Below are 14,797 nucleotides of genomic sequence, written 5' to 3'. Positions count from 1 at the left end.
TTTGCGGTGGGCGTACGATACTTCGGTGACACACTACTGTGTTAATGGTGGACATTTTATTTTTGCGGTGGGCGTACGATACTTCGGTGACACACTACTGTGTTAATGGTGGATATTTTATTTTTGCGGTGGGCGTACGATACTTCGGTGACACACTACTGTGTTAATGGTGGGTATTTTATTTTTGCGGTGGGCGTACGATACTTCGGTGACACACTACTGTGTTAATGGTGGATATTTTGTTTTTGCGGTGGGCGTACGATACTTCGGTGACACACTACTGTGTTAATGGTGGGTATTTTATTTTTGCGGTGGGCGTACGATACTTCGGTGACACACTACTGTGTTAATGGTGGATATTTTATTTTTGCGGTGGGCGTACGATACTTCGGTGACACACTACTGTGTTAATGGTGGATATTTTATTTTTGCGGTGGGCGTACGATACTTCGGTGACACACTACTGTGTTAATGGTGGACATTTTATTTTTGCGGTGGGCGTACGATACTTCGGTGACACACTACTGTGTTAATGGTGGATATTTTATTTTTGCGGTGGGCGTACGATACTTCGGTGACACACTACTGTGTTAATGGTGGATATTCTATTTTTGCGGTGGGCGTACGATACTTCGGTGACACACTACTGTGTTAATGGTGGATATTCTATTTTTGCGGTGGGCGTACGATACTTCGGTGACACACTACTGTGTTAATGGTGGGTATTTTATTTTTGCGATGGGCGTACGATACTTCGGTGACACACTACTGTGTTAATGGTGGACATTTTATTTTTGGGGTGGGCGTACGATACTTCGGTGACACATTACTGTGTTAATGGTGGATATTCTTCAAATTAACATGTGGCGAAAGCTTACTTATAGTGGACTGATATAGAAATGTATAGTCGTTAAAAAACCCAAGACTTCACATATTTCGTTTCAACAATCTGAATAGCTGCATGGGTAAATTGCTATCCACATCACGAATAATTACATCAATAATGGGACGGCAATTGTTACAAAGTTTAAGTAAATATATTATAAAATAGTTTGTGGCAAACGTGGCGGAGTATTATAAGAATGATGGCATTCAGACTGGCGCATCTAATGACAAGTATTAAAGTATACTCGCTGCTATTACCGGAGATTACGTGATATCGGAGATAAAAATAGAAGCTTGTAAAGCAGCAGGCGAGATCTGTGACAGTAGCGCAGGGCACTGTGCAGTACTTTAGGATGCACGTTCGTTATTTTCGTTGTATTGTAAAAATATATCTAAATCTTGCGAATGTTTGTCATTTTCATCAGTAACCCCAAGCGCATTTGACGTTATATCTTTCACAATCGTAATGGCACAAGTACAAAACGAGCATATCAAAGGAGAATGTATGTTTAGTTTATATATAACACATAAATTCTTGTTAATGAAATTCTTTTTAGATTATAAAAAATGATACACACCATTACCCTGCAATATAAATAACATTATTATGATAATTTAAATCACCATTCAATTCATCCCTGGTTATAGGTAGTTGTCTTTATTTTCGTCAGTTACATACATTTAGCTCCATCGATTAAATTGGGTAGTATAGATGAAACTAGATAATTAGTGATGCAAACTAAAACGGCACAATCGATATTGAGGTTTGTGATGGAAACGAGCCCTATGTGGATTTTTGTCTTTACGATGTTCGTTTTGTTATAATCATAATAACCTATATTGTGGGTCAATTTACTATAAGTTATTTTGTTTACGCATGTTTCAAATTAATCAATATCAATTATAAACATTACTGACGCTAATAATTTAATAAATCAGTGGGAGTGAACATCATCAAAGTTGTCACGTGCGATTCGGTTGTAGAACTGATTCGCCAATATACATAGTGTGAATAATAACCATTAAGGACACAGTAAGTACACTCGTTATACCACCATGCTCCGCCATAAGTATCAGCGCAATTATAGCTGTAAAAATCATTATCTTTGTCTCTCGTGGTGAACTGCATATTTTTGTTCATATACAAATCATCGTCAGCCGTGCCTTCTATAAAAATGTTGTATAGAAGTCTGTAATTATCAGTTTCGTTAGTAATTTTGAAATCAGAGTATTTTACGTAGTACAACCCGCCAGTGTCTTCTCTCTGTAGATCGATATGAAGTTCATACAGTCTACCAATGCTGGTCGTAATAAGATATATAGCCTCGTTCCCCAACCAGAATTCACCGTTGATATTGCCAAACCCACGTTTGTAATTATTCCAATCTAAGTTAAAATCCTGCGAGCCGTCCAAACGACGTTGAAAGACGGTCCATCCAATATCGCCCTCTATTTTGCACCACACTGGGGTTCCATACGGCAGACCCTCAGGATGTATTTCATAAACACCAGTTTCTGTATATCCGACGTTCACTGCATCTTGGCAGTCTGAAAACAAAAAAATCTCACAAGTTCAGATAACCCTTGTAGTGATATAAATTAATCACATAATTGTAACTGGAGACAATATCGAATAAATGGTGTCACCACGTTTACTCATACCAACTTCTATCAATACTTATAAATTTTCCCATTCATTTGGTATACTAAATGAGATCTCTGGACCTTATATTAAGGGCGACAGGCAAAAGTGCTAGCTTGAGTCAGTACAATACTAGATCTAGAGATGTACAATAAATAAACGTGTACACTGCCCCTTGGCTGAAACTAATCATTAATAATATTGCAGCCAGAAATAAAAAAAAAAAAAAAAAAAACACGGCCGTACACACAAAGTGCTGTAGTTCCATGTTTTTAATATAACTCACATTAGTTTGTGTCGTGCTCATACTCCGAGTTATAAAATACGCACATTTAACGACAAAAAGATCTGGTCACTCGCTTATGAAAAGCTTTATGAAAGACCGTTAATCCACTAATGTCTCGGTAAGACAAGTCCCCAACTGATCAATTGGCAATCGCCATATATGGTACACGTGACCGACAATTTTTTGTTCAATGCTCGTATTATTATTGACTCGTACCTTACCCCGTCTCGCATTGTACTGCACGATACAAATTGTTTATATGGCATTTGACTGTGCTCTACGAGTATCATAAATTTTGTCTACGAAAAGTCTGATACGCAATGTATCGTCTATTTAGTTCTTTGTTAAATATTCTTTACATCGCTTGTACGGCTTCCTCTATTTATCCGGTACGTGTGCACTCGATGGAGCAAATTAAATATAATAAAAACATCACAAAATGTAGATTTGACACGTATATTATTCAATATATTATTATCATAGTAACTCGTTATCCGTATGTATAACGCATTTGCCTTGCGCCCTTGTTTTCTGAAAATGCACGGGAAGTGTTTATGTGATAACATTTTCTTGGTTGTAATTCTGCATTTTATTGCACGCCTTCGGCAAAAGCAGATGTTTGCCATCAAAAAGTATCAGCTAGTGTGAGATAACCAGTAATTCTATAAATAGAGGCAGATGAACTTGTAACTCACCAATAAGTGTTTCATTTGAAAAGTTTATCACTACGTTAGATTCATAGTTTGAAGGCTGTACAATAGATGGGTTGGCAGCAGCAGGACCAGTCGGTAGAATTTTCATAACAACTGTTCTATGAGAGTACCAATGACCTGACCACGACTTCCAGTGTATTCCATCCGCATAATCAGCTGTGTAATCACCGTTGCCATAGAAATATCCATTCAGGTTTGCAGTGTGACCATTAGAAAACCACATGGAATACCACCAACCACCAGAATACCTATTGCCGTAATCAGCGTTGATGACGTCATCGTTATCTTGGTCGAAAGTAGAAAACTGTGTACCGTTATTAATGCTCATAGAATCACCAGCAGGTCCACCTACGAATGATTTCAACCACAGTCGGTATCGATTGAATGAATCCTGAATGCGGAAACCACTGTAAATTGCATAGCCATTATTTGCCTTCCAGTCAGTCAAGTCAACCCGCAGTTCATATTCTCTACCATTTCCATTTGTTAGAAAGAATATGTTGTCATTTCCCAACCAATATTCCCCATTGATGTCACCAAACCCGTCAGCGTAATCTAAGAACGAACGGTCAAAGTCTACTACTCCATTCATGCGTCGTTGTATTATAGTCCAACCATTACCGTTTTTCATTTCGCAGTCAACTTGAAATGGTCTTGTAGATCCCTGTGGCCAGATTGTGTATACACCATTGGTCGTCTGGCCCGAGTCGTATACATCTTGACAGTCTGTTAAACCAAACAATGAGATAGAAAAATAAAAACTATTTTATTTGTTGGCGAAACGTGTATTTGTGTTGTCTTATTTGCGATGTTTATTTGCGAGAATTATTTTATTTAGTTCGACTCTCCCTGCGTTACGTGTACAGACAATAAACAAACGTAAATTAATATACAATATACAATTTCTTTTAAAAACTGTAAATATATAATTAGAAAAATCTAAAACTAATCTCACCGTAATATCGTTCTTCTTCTGCCAAAGTACGAATATATGGTTTGATGAGAAGTAGTAACAAAAACGTAAATTGTAAGCCCATTATTCTGTAGTTGAATTCTTGCTGAATACATCATGTATGTGCGGCAGTTGTATTTATTAGCTCAGATTGGTATATGTGATTCAATGTCGCATGGTCCAGATGTTCAATAAATCATGATATCTTGTTATTTTTGAAAAATAGGACATTAGTTGTCACGATTGTTGTACACCGCAACTCTTGTCACGACTTGCATAGCAACGTTGTCATGCATGAAGTTCAACCTCTGAGAATATGAATGAGTTATATTTGAAACGTTCTTAGAACTGTCCCATTCACCTGATCTTGATGCATTTGCCTAGCGATAATTCGGACTACTCTTAAATAATATACGTATGATTGCATGACAGCTGTTTTTATTTCAAAACACTGCTGTTCTACTGTTCCCATGGGAAATAATTAGCTGTTGGCACGATATTATGATTTGTATCATGACTAATGACTGAGGAAGATTCACGACTAGATATTCTGATATTCCCCATTGATTTACGCATGACCCCCCCCCCCCCATTGCTTGTTTATTCTAAACGGTCACGAACCTGAACGATGCAGTGCAAAATAAATGCAGGCACATTCCAACATATATTGGTTTTTGTGCGTGTTTTCTGTCATTAGCATTTCAATCTATTTTCGTTAACTGGAATCACTGTAATTGTGTTCAGCGACGACAGTGACTTGTGGTGACATAGTTGTCTCGATTGCCTGGTATAAGTTTCTTATTTATGTTGATTTATGCTCTGGCCAGTGATACGTTCTCTAAAGTTATTGGGTCGCACGTTGTATAGCTACGCCAAGAATACATAGGCCCTCATACATTTGTTACCAAGTTCACCCAACTATACACTTCTGACTCTTCAAAAGTAATGCGCACTATAATTCGATCCAGGAGAAGCATGTATTATAAGAAATTCATGCTTACATAACAGGAAACAGAATTCTATTGCACTTGAATGCTCAATACATATAGGAACTCATGATATATACACAGTATTACAATTTATTGAAATTGACAAGCATATCACATAGCATCTTCAATACCCACTCTGTATGACAGTATAACATCACAATGCAACGGAAAACAACGTTGTAATTTCATTCAAGATAATTAACGCAATCGATCAGTTATTTACAGCCAGCTACCATGTGCATAAGGTTTATATTAAGTTATATCAAAAATGGCGAATTAAAAACGAATAACGATGTTATTTCGTTGTTGTTGTTGTACCATGTCGTGAAAAAACATTACTTCTGTCACGAAGAAAAAGACATATGACCATGAAAGATTCACGACATGATAGTATTCTGTTTGATGATAATCCGGATGTTGATTTCAATGATTACAATACAATAGCGAAATTTCAATTAAGGTAGTGGGAAGGGTGCTACGACATTATTGAATAAAGAATTCTCTGTATGTTATCTCATTCAAAACCTTCATTTACCATACACAGTGTTCGAAAGCCAGGATATAGAAGAAAACGAAAAAACACTTCTGCATTTTCGGCTGATATTTACAGAATACATAACAATGTGTTTAAAGTTCAAGTAAATATTTCTCGACTAAAACCCGTGTCCAAACGTTTTCGGAAAACTGTTTTCCTGTCCAGTAATTCACCATTACTTAGCACCTTTGACGTTTATCCCGTGACAAAGCATTGTACTTTAAAAAACCAGACACACGCACATCTCGTATTGCCTTGTGAATCATCAGTGTACATTTGAAACATGAGACATTATCATACATTCATTATTTATAGATCAGAAAACACATAATAAAGGTAGCGACTACTAAACACGAATGATTCGTTCTAATATTACAACAAAATACTTCAATTGTTATTTGAATACATCATTCAAAGGAAAATAAATGTTTTTTCTTTAATTATTCACCACAAAATCAATACACGTCTTGTGATGATTAGTGTGGATGCTTTTTGTTCAACCCACATTATTTTACAGCACAGGCTATAAGTACTAAGTCATTCACGGTTCAAGTTTGGCTTGGTCAACTTTTTTTCAATTGTAAAAGCCAAAAAATATTATTTCGCAGTCACATATCATCTACATTGGCATTAACACTTAGCCAAGCTGTCATAGAATGTGTGGCACGAAATTGGTATATAAATACAAGTTTGTGGTTTACTAATTGACATTCTATGTTACAGACTAAGTATTGAATTGGAAATCGGAAAATGTTGAACATGAGTTTATATAAATTAAGTGCAAGTCAGACGTGACCTAGCAATACCACACTTACGGTAATTGCTGGTAATTGAAGATCAGTAATTACAAATTTATACTCACAGTGTGGTTTAGGATTTTATTACAGCTCAACTTAACTTAGCTTCTTTTTTTTCAAAAAACCTAATTAGGTTGATATATATGCATCGTGTTGGTAATCTCATTTCCAATAGGGTAAAACGAAAAACATATTAATTTATTGAAGTTATGAAACATATGGCATGTTATCAAAATACTCACACAGTATAAAGTGCGACAGTATGATAATGCTACATAGCCGAGCAAGTCGTGACTACAGTCAAGATTATTAGGCCGATATATCATCGTATCGTGCTGATGTCAAATACAATCGTAAGAAAACAACAACAAAACAATTTATCGAGATTAAGAAGCATATGGCATATTATCTAAAATACTCACTGAATCTCAATAAATAAGGAAGCATGTCGCATTAACAGCTCAATTCGCAATCAACATTTTCATGATGGTAACAAAGCTAGCAATTGTGTTATTACTTTTAACAGCACTGCATACTGGTAGTTTGGGACAAGAAGAAAGGTATTACGGTACGTCTAGTGTATATTCACATGTGTCTTTTATGTGTTCTGAAATTACTGGAACAGGAGACGGTTCAGAGTATTGGGTGTATACAATACAATCGGCTTAGATAATAATACCATGAGCGATGTTACATAATGTAGAGCAATGACAAATATTGTTATTGCTCTTAAACTTTGATATAATCACACGGCAGTAAAATAGCATATTTAATTGTTCTGTCTGACGTCATACTCGCTTGCACAGTGTATCATGTGATATCAAATCACTTTATCAAATCACTTTATCAAATCTTATTTCAACGTATTGTAGTCAGGGGGCATTGACGCGCAGTGTTCTGTCGATGTCAATATTGCAGTAGTAATGTGTTTTCTTCATGGTTTTCAAATGTAGCTTTTATTACTTGTCTGTTTTCTTGTTAGGTATTTCATTTGCTTTTGTAATCAAACGCTTTTTATTTAAATTTTGTTGAAAGTCGCCTTCTTTCAATATCTTATCAGACTATCCCAGGCTGCAATTGAGTTCCAAAGAGAATGCAACTGCGCCAAACCTTCGAATCCTACGATACTGTGCTATGAACATGTACGTTTGTTTTCTAAATAATAACAATCCTCGCAACTTTTTTCATGGGAGAATACCCTCATTCTGATTTATAGTAAACGAGGGTAGTTCCAATACAGAATTATACAGCGCATGTCTTAAATCATGATTGAATTATTATAAATACATTTTGTAAAACCATTGACATAAAATGAATATCGCTTAATGTACGGCGGAGCTGTTTTTCATAATGAACCCAACAAAATCCAACATCACAGAGGAGGATTTTTATTCAAATCTATTGTTTGTATAGAATGACGACACTGATTAGAAAGATAATTCTTGATAAATCCTGATAATCTAGTCCAATCGGCAGAACACCAAAACAACGATTTTTCCTGATTCTGTCACACTTGTTAGTGATTAATTGTTGAGTTCGCATTACTGACTAGTCTCTGTATGACAATAGGTTGTACAATCATGACATTACATACGAATTTCAGTCGTATAGTCGTTCTTATAACGGACGATTTATTGAACCAATGTAGGTGTTGGATGTCTCAATTCGTTATAGCGTTCATTAAATCTGTTGCTAACTTTTGATTTCTTCCTGTCATACACTTGGCAGCAATTCTTGAATGATTTTCCGTGGTCAGGCCAAAATGTTGCGTGATGGAACAGAAGTAATTGAAGTAATACTGAGGACACTTTCTAAAAATATAAGTTTGCTTTGTATTTCTCGCAAGTAGACGCCCTGTTGCGATATATAATTTAACGTTGTGAGTCAGAATAAAACACTCACACTAACCGCGGGTATTTTCGTCAATGTTACTATTTGATGTAAAGCCCATATATATTGTGCAGACAGTTAATACATTTGAAATATTTTTTATCTTAAAACATTTTCACTATTTTTCCACGAACAATATACGAGGGAGGGGGGATTCGCAACATATTTATCTAATCTCAGTTACGTTTTTTGCCGTGAGTGCACGTAGACATCAAGTCTAGTTAAGTCAAACTGTTTTATAAACATTCACATTGATGTTACACGTGACTGTAGAGAAGACAATTGATCCAAATTTACTAATACACATACAAAACAATACCACTTAATGTACCAACATTATGTACCCTTCCGTTATTTGAAGAAAAACACAGGGTAACATAATGTAGACTAGTTAGGCATTGAGGTGTTTTGGCCGTCGAGCGTGCGCATGCGCAATATCTGGTTGCCAAGAACTGGTCGTTTACATTCCGATGATGAAATACCGGTGACATGTGTAGCTGTTCGAACAAAATTGGCTTCTCGGATATAACGCCACACTTATGAACAGAATATTTTAAATCGCACGAGTGCGGCCAAAAGTTGGTGCTGTTGTGGGTTCAAATCACAGGGAGTAGAAAATGTCAGTTACCTACCCCCTCCTTTATAGTCGACTGTTCTTCTTGCCAATTGCATTCGCCGCCTATTTGTACAATGGAATGCTAAATGAGGTAAATAATACATTATAAATATTATTTCCGCTGTACACGAGGCATGGGTAGGGTATACTGATGTTTACCAAGTAAACATTATTATTGATAACGATTATTGATAAGCAGAGCATTCCATTATGTTAATAGGCGGCGAAGGTTATTGACAAGAAGAACGGTAGGTAGATGAATTTACAATAAATATATTTACAATAGCGGTTTACAAAATGTGTCACAGTTACAATGAAACTTAGCGTATGAATACAACTGTAGAAATTAGCATTAGTATTCTGCGTATGGTTTACTATCTGCATAAAAACAAAAGATTTACAAAAAATAAACCAACAGAAATAAACCAATAAGTCACATGACCAGGAATGGCATAATTCTTGGAAATACGCGTTTGTGTCATGTTAATTTAACTTAAACAAATCAGCTTATTTCTAACCTTATTTTCACGACAGATTGCCAAGACATATACGATTCAGGACAAACAACCAGTGGTGTTTACACGATTTGGCCTCTTGGCTCCACGAGACCATTCCAAGTTGACTGTGAAATGAACGATGGAAATGGATGGACCATAATTCAACGCCGTAAAGATGGATTTGAGAACTTTGACCGCTCGTTCTTAGACTACGCTGATGGTTTCGGTGACGTATATGCAGAACATTGGTTGGGAAATGACAACATATTCGTAATTACAAATGGCAATAACAGGGAATATGAACTACGGATTGATTTGACTGACTGGAAAGCAAATAATGGACACGCAATTTACAGTGGCTTTCGCATAGAGGATGCATTCTCGAGATATCGCCTGTGGCTGAAATCATTCGTAGGTGGACCTGCAGGTGATTCTATGAGCATTAATAACGGTACTCAGTTTTCTACTTTCGACCAAGATAACGATGGCGTCATCAACGCTGATTACGGCAATAGGTATTCTGGTGGTTGGTGGTATTCCATGTGGTTTTCTAATGGTCACACTGCAAACCTGAATGGATATTTCTATGGCAACGGAGATTACACAGCTGATTATGCGGATGGAATACACTGGAAGTCGTGGTCAGGACATTGGTACTCTCATAGAACAGTTGTTATGAAAATTCTACCGACTGGTCCTGCTACAACTACATCATCTATGGAACCAAAGACGAAACATGAAAGAAACGAAATGGCAATAGTTTCAAATGTAACACTCATTGGTGAGTTGTATGTTTTCTTTTTACTTTAGCCAGAAAGCCATCAGTGTTTAACAATACGCATCTTCCGACGAGAGCAAAAATTTCCGGAACGATTATGTTTGTGGATTTGTTTGGATACGTTTTGCATAAGTTCCATATATAATTGCCCCACCGTTCTTTTCAGACTGCCAAGATGTAGTGAACGCAGGATATACAGAAACTGGTGTTTATGAAATCTATCCTGAAGGGTTGCCGTATGGAACCCCAGTGTGGTGTGAAGTAGATGGTAATACTGGATGGACCGTCTTTCAACGTCGTATGGACGGCTCGCAAGATTTCCACTTATATTGGGAAGACTACAAGCGTGGGTTTGGTAATATCAACGGTGAATTCTGGTTGGGGAACGAGGCTGTACATTTAATTACGACCCGCATTGGTAGACTGTATGAACTTCATATTGACCTACAGAGAGAAGATAATGACCTTTGGTACTACGTGAAATACTCTGATTTCAAAATTACTAACGAGGATGATAATTACAGACTTCTATATAACCACTTTATAGAGGGCACTGCTGACGATGATTTAGCATATCAGAATAATATGCAATTTACTACAAGAGATAGAGATAACGATTTGTACACTTATAACTGTGCTGAGTATTTAGAATATGGCGGTGCATGGTGGTATAACGCGTGCATGCATTGTCTTCTAACTGGTTACTATGCACACGAAATATATTGGAGCTATGGTGGTTACGGTGAATACCACGTGACAGCCTTTATGAAAATTCGTTTGGTTAATTAACAATTCCACTTATATTATTGAAGAACTCGTGACAATTTTATAGAATAGGTAAAATAAGATAATGTAGTGGTCACGTGCCCTTTAGTAATACTAACAAACAGAACTTATTAATCGTATTAGATAATGATTAGCGATGTAATTCGTGACCTGTTTTAGGTAGGTCTCACATAGATGATTTATGACAGACTACTGAATTAGCAATTGTTCGATCATGAATTGAATAGAAACCCAGAGTGATGATTGCATCCACTTCACATACTATGAATATCTTAACGCATATATAGATTAATGACGTTGTTTTACAACCAATTGAATTAAAGTAACATGGATATCGTTTGTTTCTCGCCTACATTCTGTGCTTTCTGTACACTCATTATTAGTATAGAACAACATATTGGTTTCTGTCATTTGGTGGCCCTAGTCTACGTTTAGTCTTACTAATTAATGTGGCTTAGCGCACCTCGATAGTAACACAAGTGTAGATTTGTGGTCTTTTTTGATATGCAGAAAACTGTACAACATATTAATCATGAATCAATTCACTGATATGACCGCCTACATATCTTATGAATGGAGCATACATTCACAGCATTGCATGATCACGTTTGAGAATGTCATCAGGTTTAGTCATGTCAACAGACAGGAGACAATGTGCTTAGGTTTACATATTGTTATTACAGCCTGCTGATATCTTTATTTGTAGAACGAAAACAACAATACAGTTTTTTGGTGTTCTAAAACACATCTTATTTTACCTGCGAAATCACGTGATTTACCAATATACATGGCAGTCACTAATGCAGGTGTCGGTATTCACGCATACTATAATGTGTTTTTTTAATCAGCACATAGTAAACGCACAAAAACGATATATACCGAAGAAAACGGTAAAATTGATTCAACAAGGAGTCGCTTTGCTCCGTGTCGACCGAAAATGAATCTGCTTGTACATGCTTTTGTGAAATCAAAAAAACATGAGAAAATTAAAGATGCACAACGTGAAAACACTGTGATACAACGTATTGAAGTTAGTATTACTCACATAAAGTTGATTGTACATCTGTCGTTTGCAATTTGCAATTTATTCAGCAGCACCCCTACCACAAGTTCAATTTAAATCTGATATTGTAGATGTCAAATTAGCTAATGAAAATTAGATAATCGATGTGCATGGTTTTCACATCTGTGGATTACCGAACAGCATCTATGTACTAAGTTTAATGAAATGTAATGGTTATTCATATCATGCAAATTAGTTACTTAATATGCACGGATTTTAATCCAAAACAGGCATGTGCATGTCCTCGGGCACCTATGTACCTAGAGCAGCTTCTATGTATCAAGTTTCATACTTTGATACTTGAGATATCAGTGGAAAAACCAAAAATTTACTATGTATTAGGCGCTGATTTTAACCCCAAACTTATCAGGTCAGAGCATTGTCCTGGTTAACCTGTCTGAAATCTGACCAGTGGTTCTTGAGATATCCGTGAAACAGACACACTTTCAAACTCACAGACAGGGTAACTACAAAGACTCACATTGTGTGCTTCACACACCGAAATCAAAAAGACACAGAAAGAAAAGAATCCAGGTACTCCATCATTTAACAAGAAATCCGTTGATCTGTGAGAGAGTGTTTATTTTGGGTATGTCCAACACAGAGTGGTGCTACGTTATTTTTTAGATCGAGACAATTATTTAACCCATGTAGTTACTAATGTTTGTTTTAAAGCTTAGTCTCTTTCATTTTACCTTGGATGCGAGTCATGGTGTTGAGTAGAGTGGGTTTTTGTTCTATTTTCAAATCAACTGTGTGGTCCTGCATTTAGATGCGAGTCATGGTGTTGAGTAGAGTGGGTTTTTGTTCTATTTTCAAATCAACTGTGTGGTCCTGCATTTAGATGCGAGTCATGGTGTTGAGTAGAGTGGGTTTTTGTTCTATTTTCAAATCAACTGTGTGGTCCTGCATTTAGATGCGAGTCATGGTGTTGAGTAGAGTGGGTTTTTGTTCTATTTTCAAATCAACTGTGTGGTGCTGCATTTAGATGCGAGTCATGGTGTTGAGTAGAGTGGGTTTTTGTTCTATTTTCAAATCAACTGTGTGGTCCTGCATTTAGATGCGAGTCATGGTGTTGAGTAGAGTGGGTTTTTGTTCTATTTTCAAATCAACTGTGTGGTCCTGCATTTAGATGCGAGTCATGGTGTTGAGTAGAGTGGGTTTTTGTTCTATTTTCAAATCAACTGTGTGGTCCTGCATTTAGATGCGAGTCATGGTGTTGAGTAGAGTGGGTTTTTGTTCTATTTTCAAATCAACTGTGTGGTCCTGCATTTAGATGCGAGTCATGGTGTTGAGTAGAGTGGGTTTTTGTTCTATTTTCAAATCAACTGTGTGGTGCTGCATTTAGATGCGAGTCATGGTGTTGAGTAGAGTGGGTTTTTGTTCTATTTTCAAATCAACTGTGTGGTCCTGCATTTAGATGCGAGTCATGGTGTTGAGTAGAGTGGGTTTTTGTTCTATTTTCAAATCAACTGTGTGGTCCTGCATTTAGATGCGAGTCATGGTGTTGAGTAGAGTGGGTTTTTGTTCTATTTTCAAATCAACTGTGTGGTCCTGCATTTAGATGCGAGTCATGGTGTTGAGTAGAGTGGGATTTTGTTCTATTTTCAAATCAACTGTGTGGTGCTGCATTTAGATGCGAGTCATGGTGTTGAGTAGAGTGGGTTTTTGTTCTATTTTCAAATCAACTGTGTGGTGCTGCATTTAGATGCGAGTCATGGTGTTGAGTAGAGTGGGTTTTTGTTCTATTTTCAAATCAACTGTGTGGTGCTGCATTTAGATGCGAGTCATGGTGTTGAGTAGAGTGGGTTTTTGTTCTATTTTCAAATCAACTGTGTGGTCCTGCATTTAGATGCGAGTCATGGTGTTGAGTAGAGTGGGTTTTTGTTCTATTTTCAAATCAACTGTGTGGTCCTGCATTTAGATGCGAGTCATGGTGTTGAGTGGAGTGGGTTTTTGTTCTATTTTCAAATCAACTGTGTGGTCCTGCATTTAGATGCGAGTCATGGTGTTGAGTAGAGTGGGTTTTTGTTCTATTTTCAAATCAACTGTGTGGTCCTGCATTTAGATGCGAGTCATGGTGTTGAGTAGAGTGGGTTTTTGTTCTATTTTCAAATCAACTGTGTGGTCCTGCATTTAGATGCGAGTCATGGTGTTGAGTAGAGTGGGTTTTTGTTCTATTTTCAAATCAACTGTGTGGTCCTGCATTTAGATGCGAGTCATGGTGTTGAGTAGAGTGGGTTTTTGTTCTATTTTCAAATCAACTGTGTGGTGCTGCATTTAGATGCGAGTCATGGTGTTGAGTAGAGTGGGTTTTTGTTCTATTTTCAAATCAACTGTGTGGTCCTGCATTTAGATGCGAGTCATG

The 14,797-nt window shown here is 36.8% G+C and overlaps 2 protein-coding genes across 2 annotated transcripts; one reads left to right on the top strand and one right to left on the bottom strand.

Annotated features, from left to right (window-relative positions):
* Positions 1-1,804: 1,804 nt before the first annotated feature.
* On the bottom strand, positions 1,805-4,563 carry LOC100371426 (uncharacterized). Its single transcript, XM_085493061.1, has 3 exons — positions 4,482-4,563; positions 3,509-4,252; positions 1,805-2,433 (listed from the first exon to the last, which is right to left on the bottom strand). Exons 1-3 carry the CDS (start codon positions 4,561-4,563, stop codon positions 1,805-1,807), a joined length of 1,455 nt encoding a protein of 484 aa, XP_085349187.1.
* Positions 4,564-7,285: 2,722 nt separating this feature from the next.
* On the top strand, positions 7,286-11,369 carry LOC102808535 (uncharacterized). The gene is made up of 3 exons (XM_085493060.1): positions 7,286-7,367; positions 9,840-10,583; positions 10,747-11,369. The coding sequence occupies exons 1-3, from the start codon at positions 7,286-7,288 to the stop codon at positions 11,367-11,369; spliced, it is 1,449 nt and encodes a 482-aa protein (XP_085349186.1).
* Positions 11,370-14,797: the final 3,428 nt, after the last annotated feature.

Source organism: Saccoglossus kowalevskii, chromosome 18 (genome assembly GCF_978046115.1).
Source record: "Saccoglossus kowalevskii chromosome 18, keSacKowa6.1, whole genome shotgun sequence".
Lineage (NCBI taxonomy): Eukaryota > Metazoa > Hemichordata > Enteropneusta > Harrimaniidae > Saccoglossus > Saccoglossus kowalevskii.
This window is presented reverse-complemented; position numbering and strand designations above follow the sequence as displayed.

Coding starts and splice junctions, on each gene's coding strand:
- LOC100371426 (XM_085493061.1), bottom strand. CDS start 4,563: ATGGGCTTACAATTTACGTTTTTGTTACTACTTCTCATCAAACCATAT. Junction 4,253..4,481: donor AGAAGAAGAACGATATTACG/GTGAGATTAGTT, acceptor TTGGTTTAACAG/ACTGTCAAGATGTATACGAC. Junction 2,434..3,508: donor TTCAAATGAAACACTTATTG/GTGAGTTACAAG, acceptor TTTTGTTTTCAG/ACTGCCAAGATGCAGTGAAC.
- LOC102808535 (XM_085493060.1), top strand. CDS start 7,286: ATGGTAACAAAGCTAGCAATTGTGTTATTACTTTTAACAGCACTGCAT. Junction 7,368..9,839: donor ACAAGAAGAAAGGTATTACG/GTACGTCTAGTG, acceptor TTTTCACGACAG/ATTGCCAAGACATATACGAT. Junction 10,584..10,746: donor TTCAAATGTAACACTCATTG/GTGAGTTGTATG, acceptor CGTTCTTTTCAG/ACTGCCAAGATGTAGTGAAC.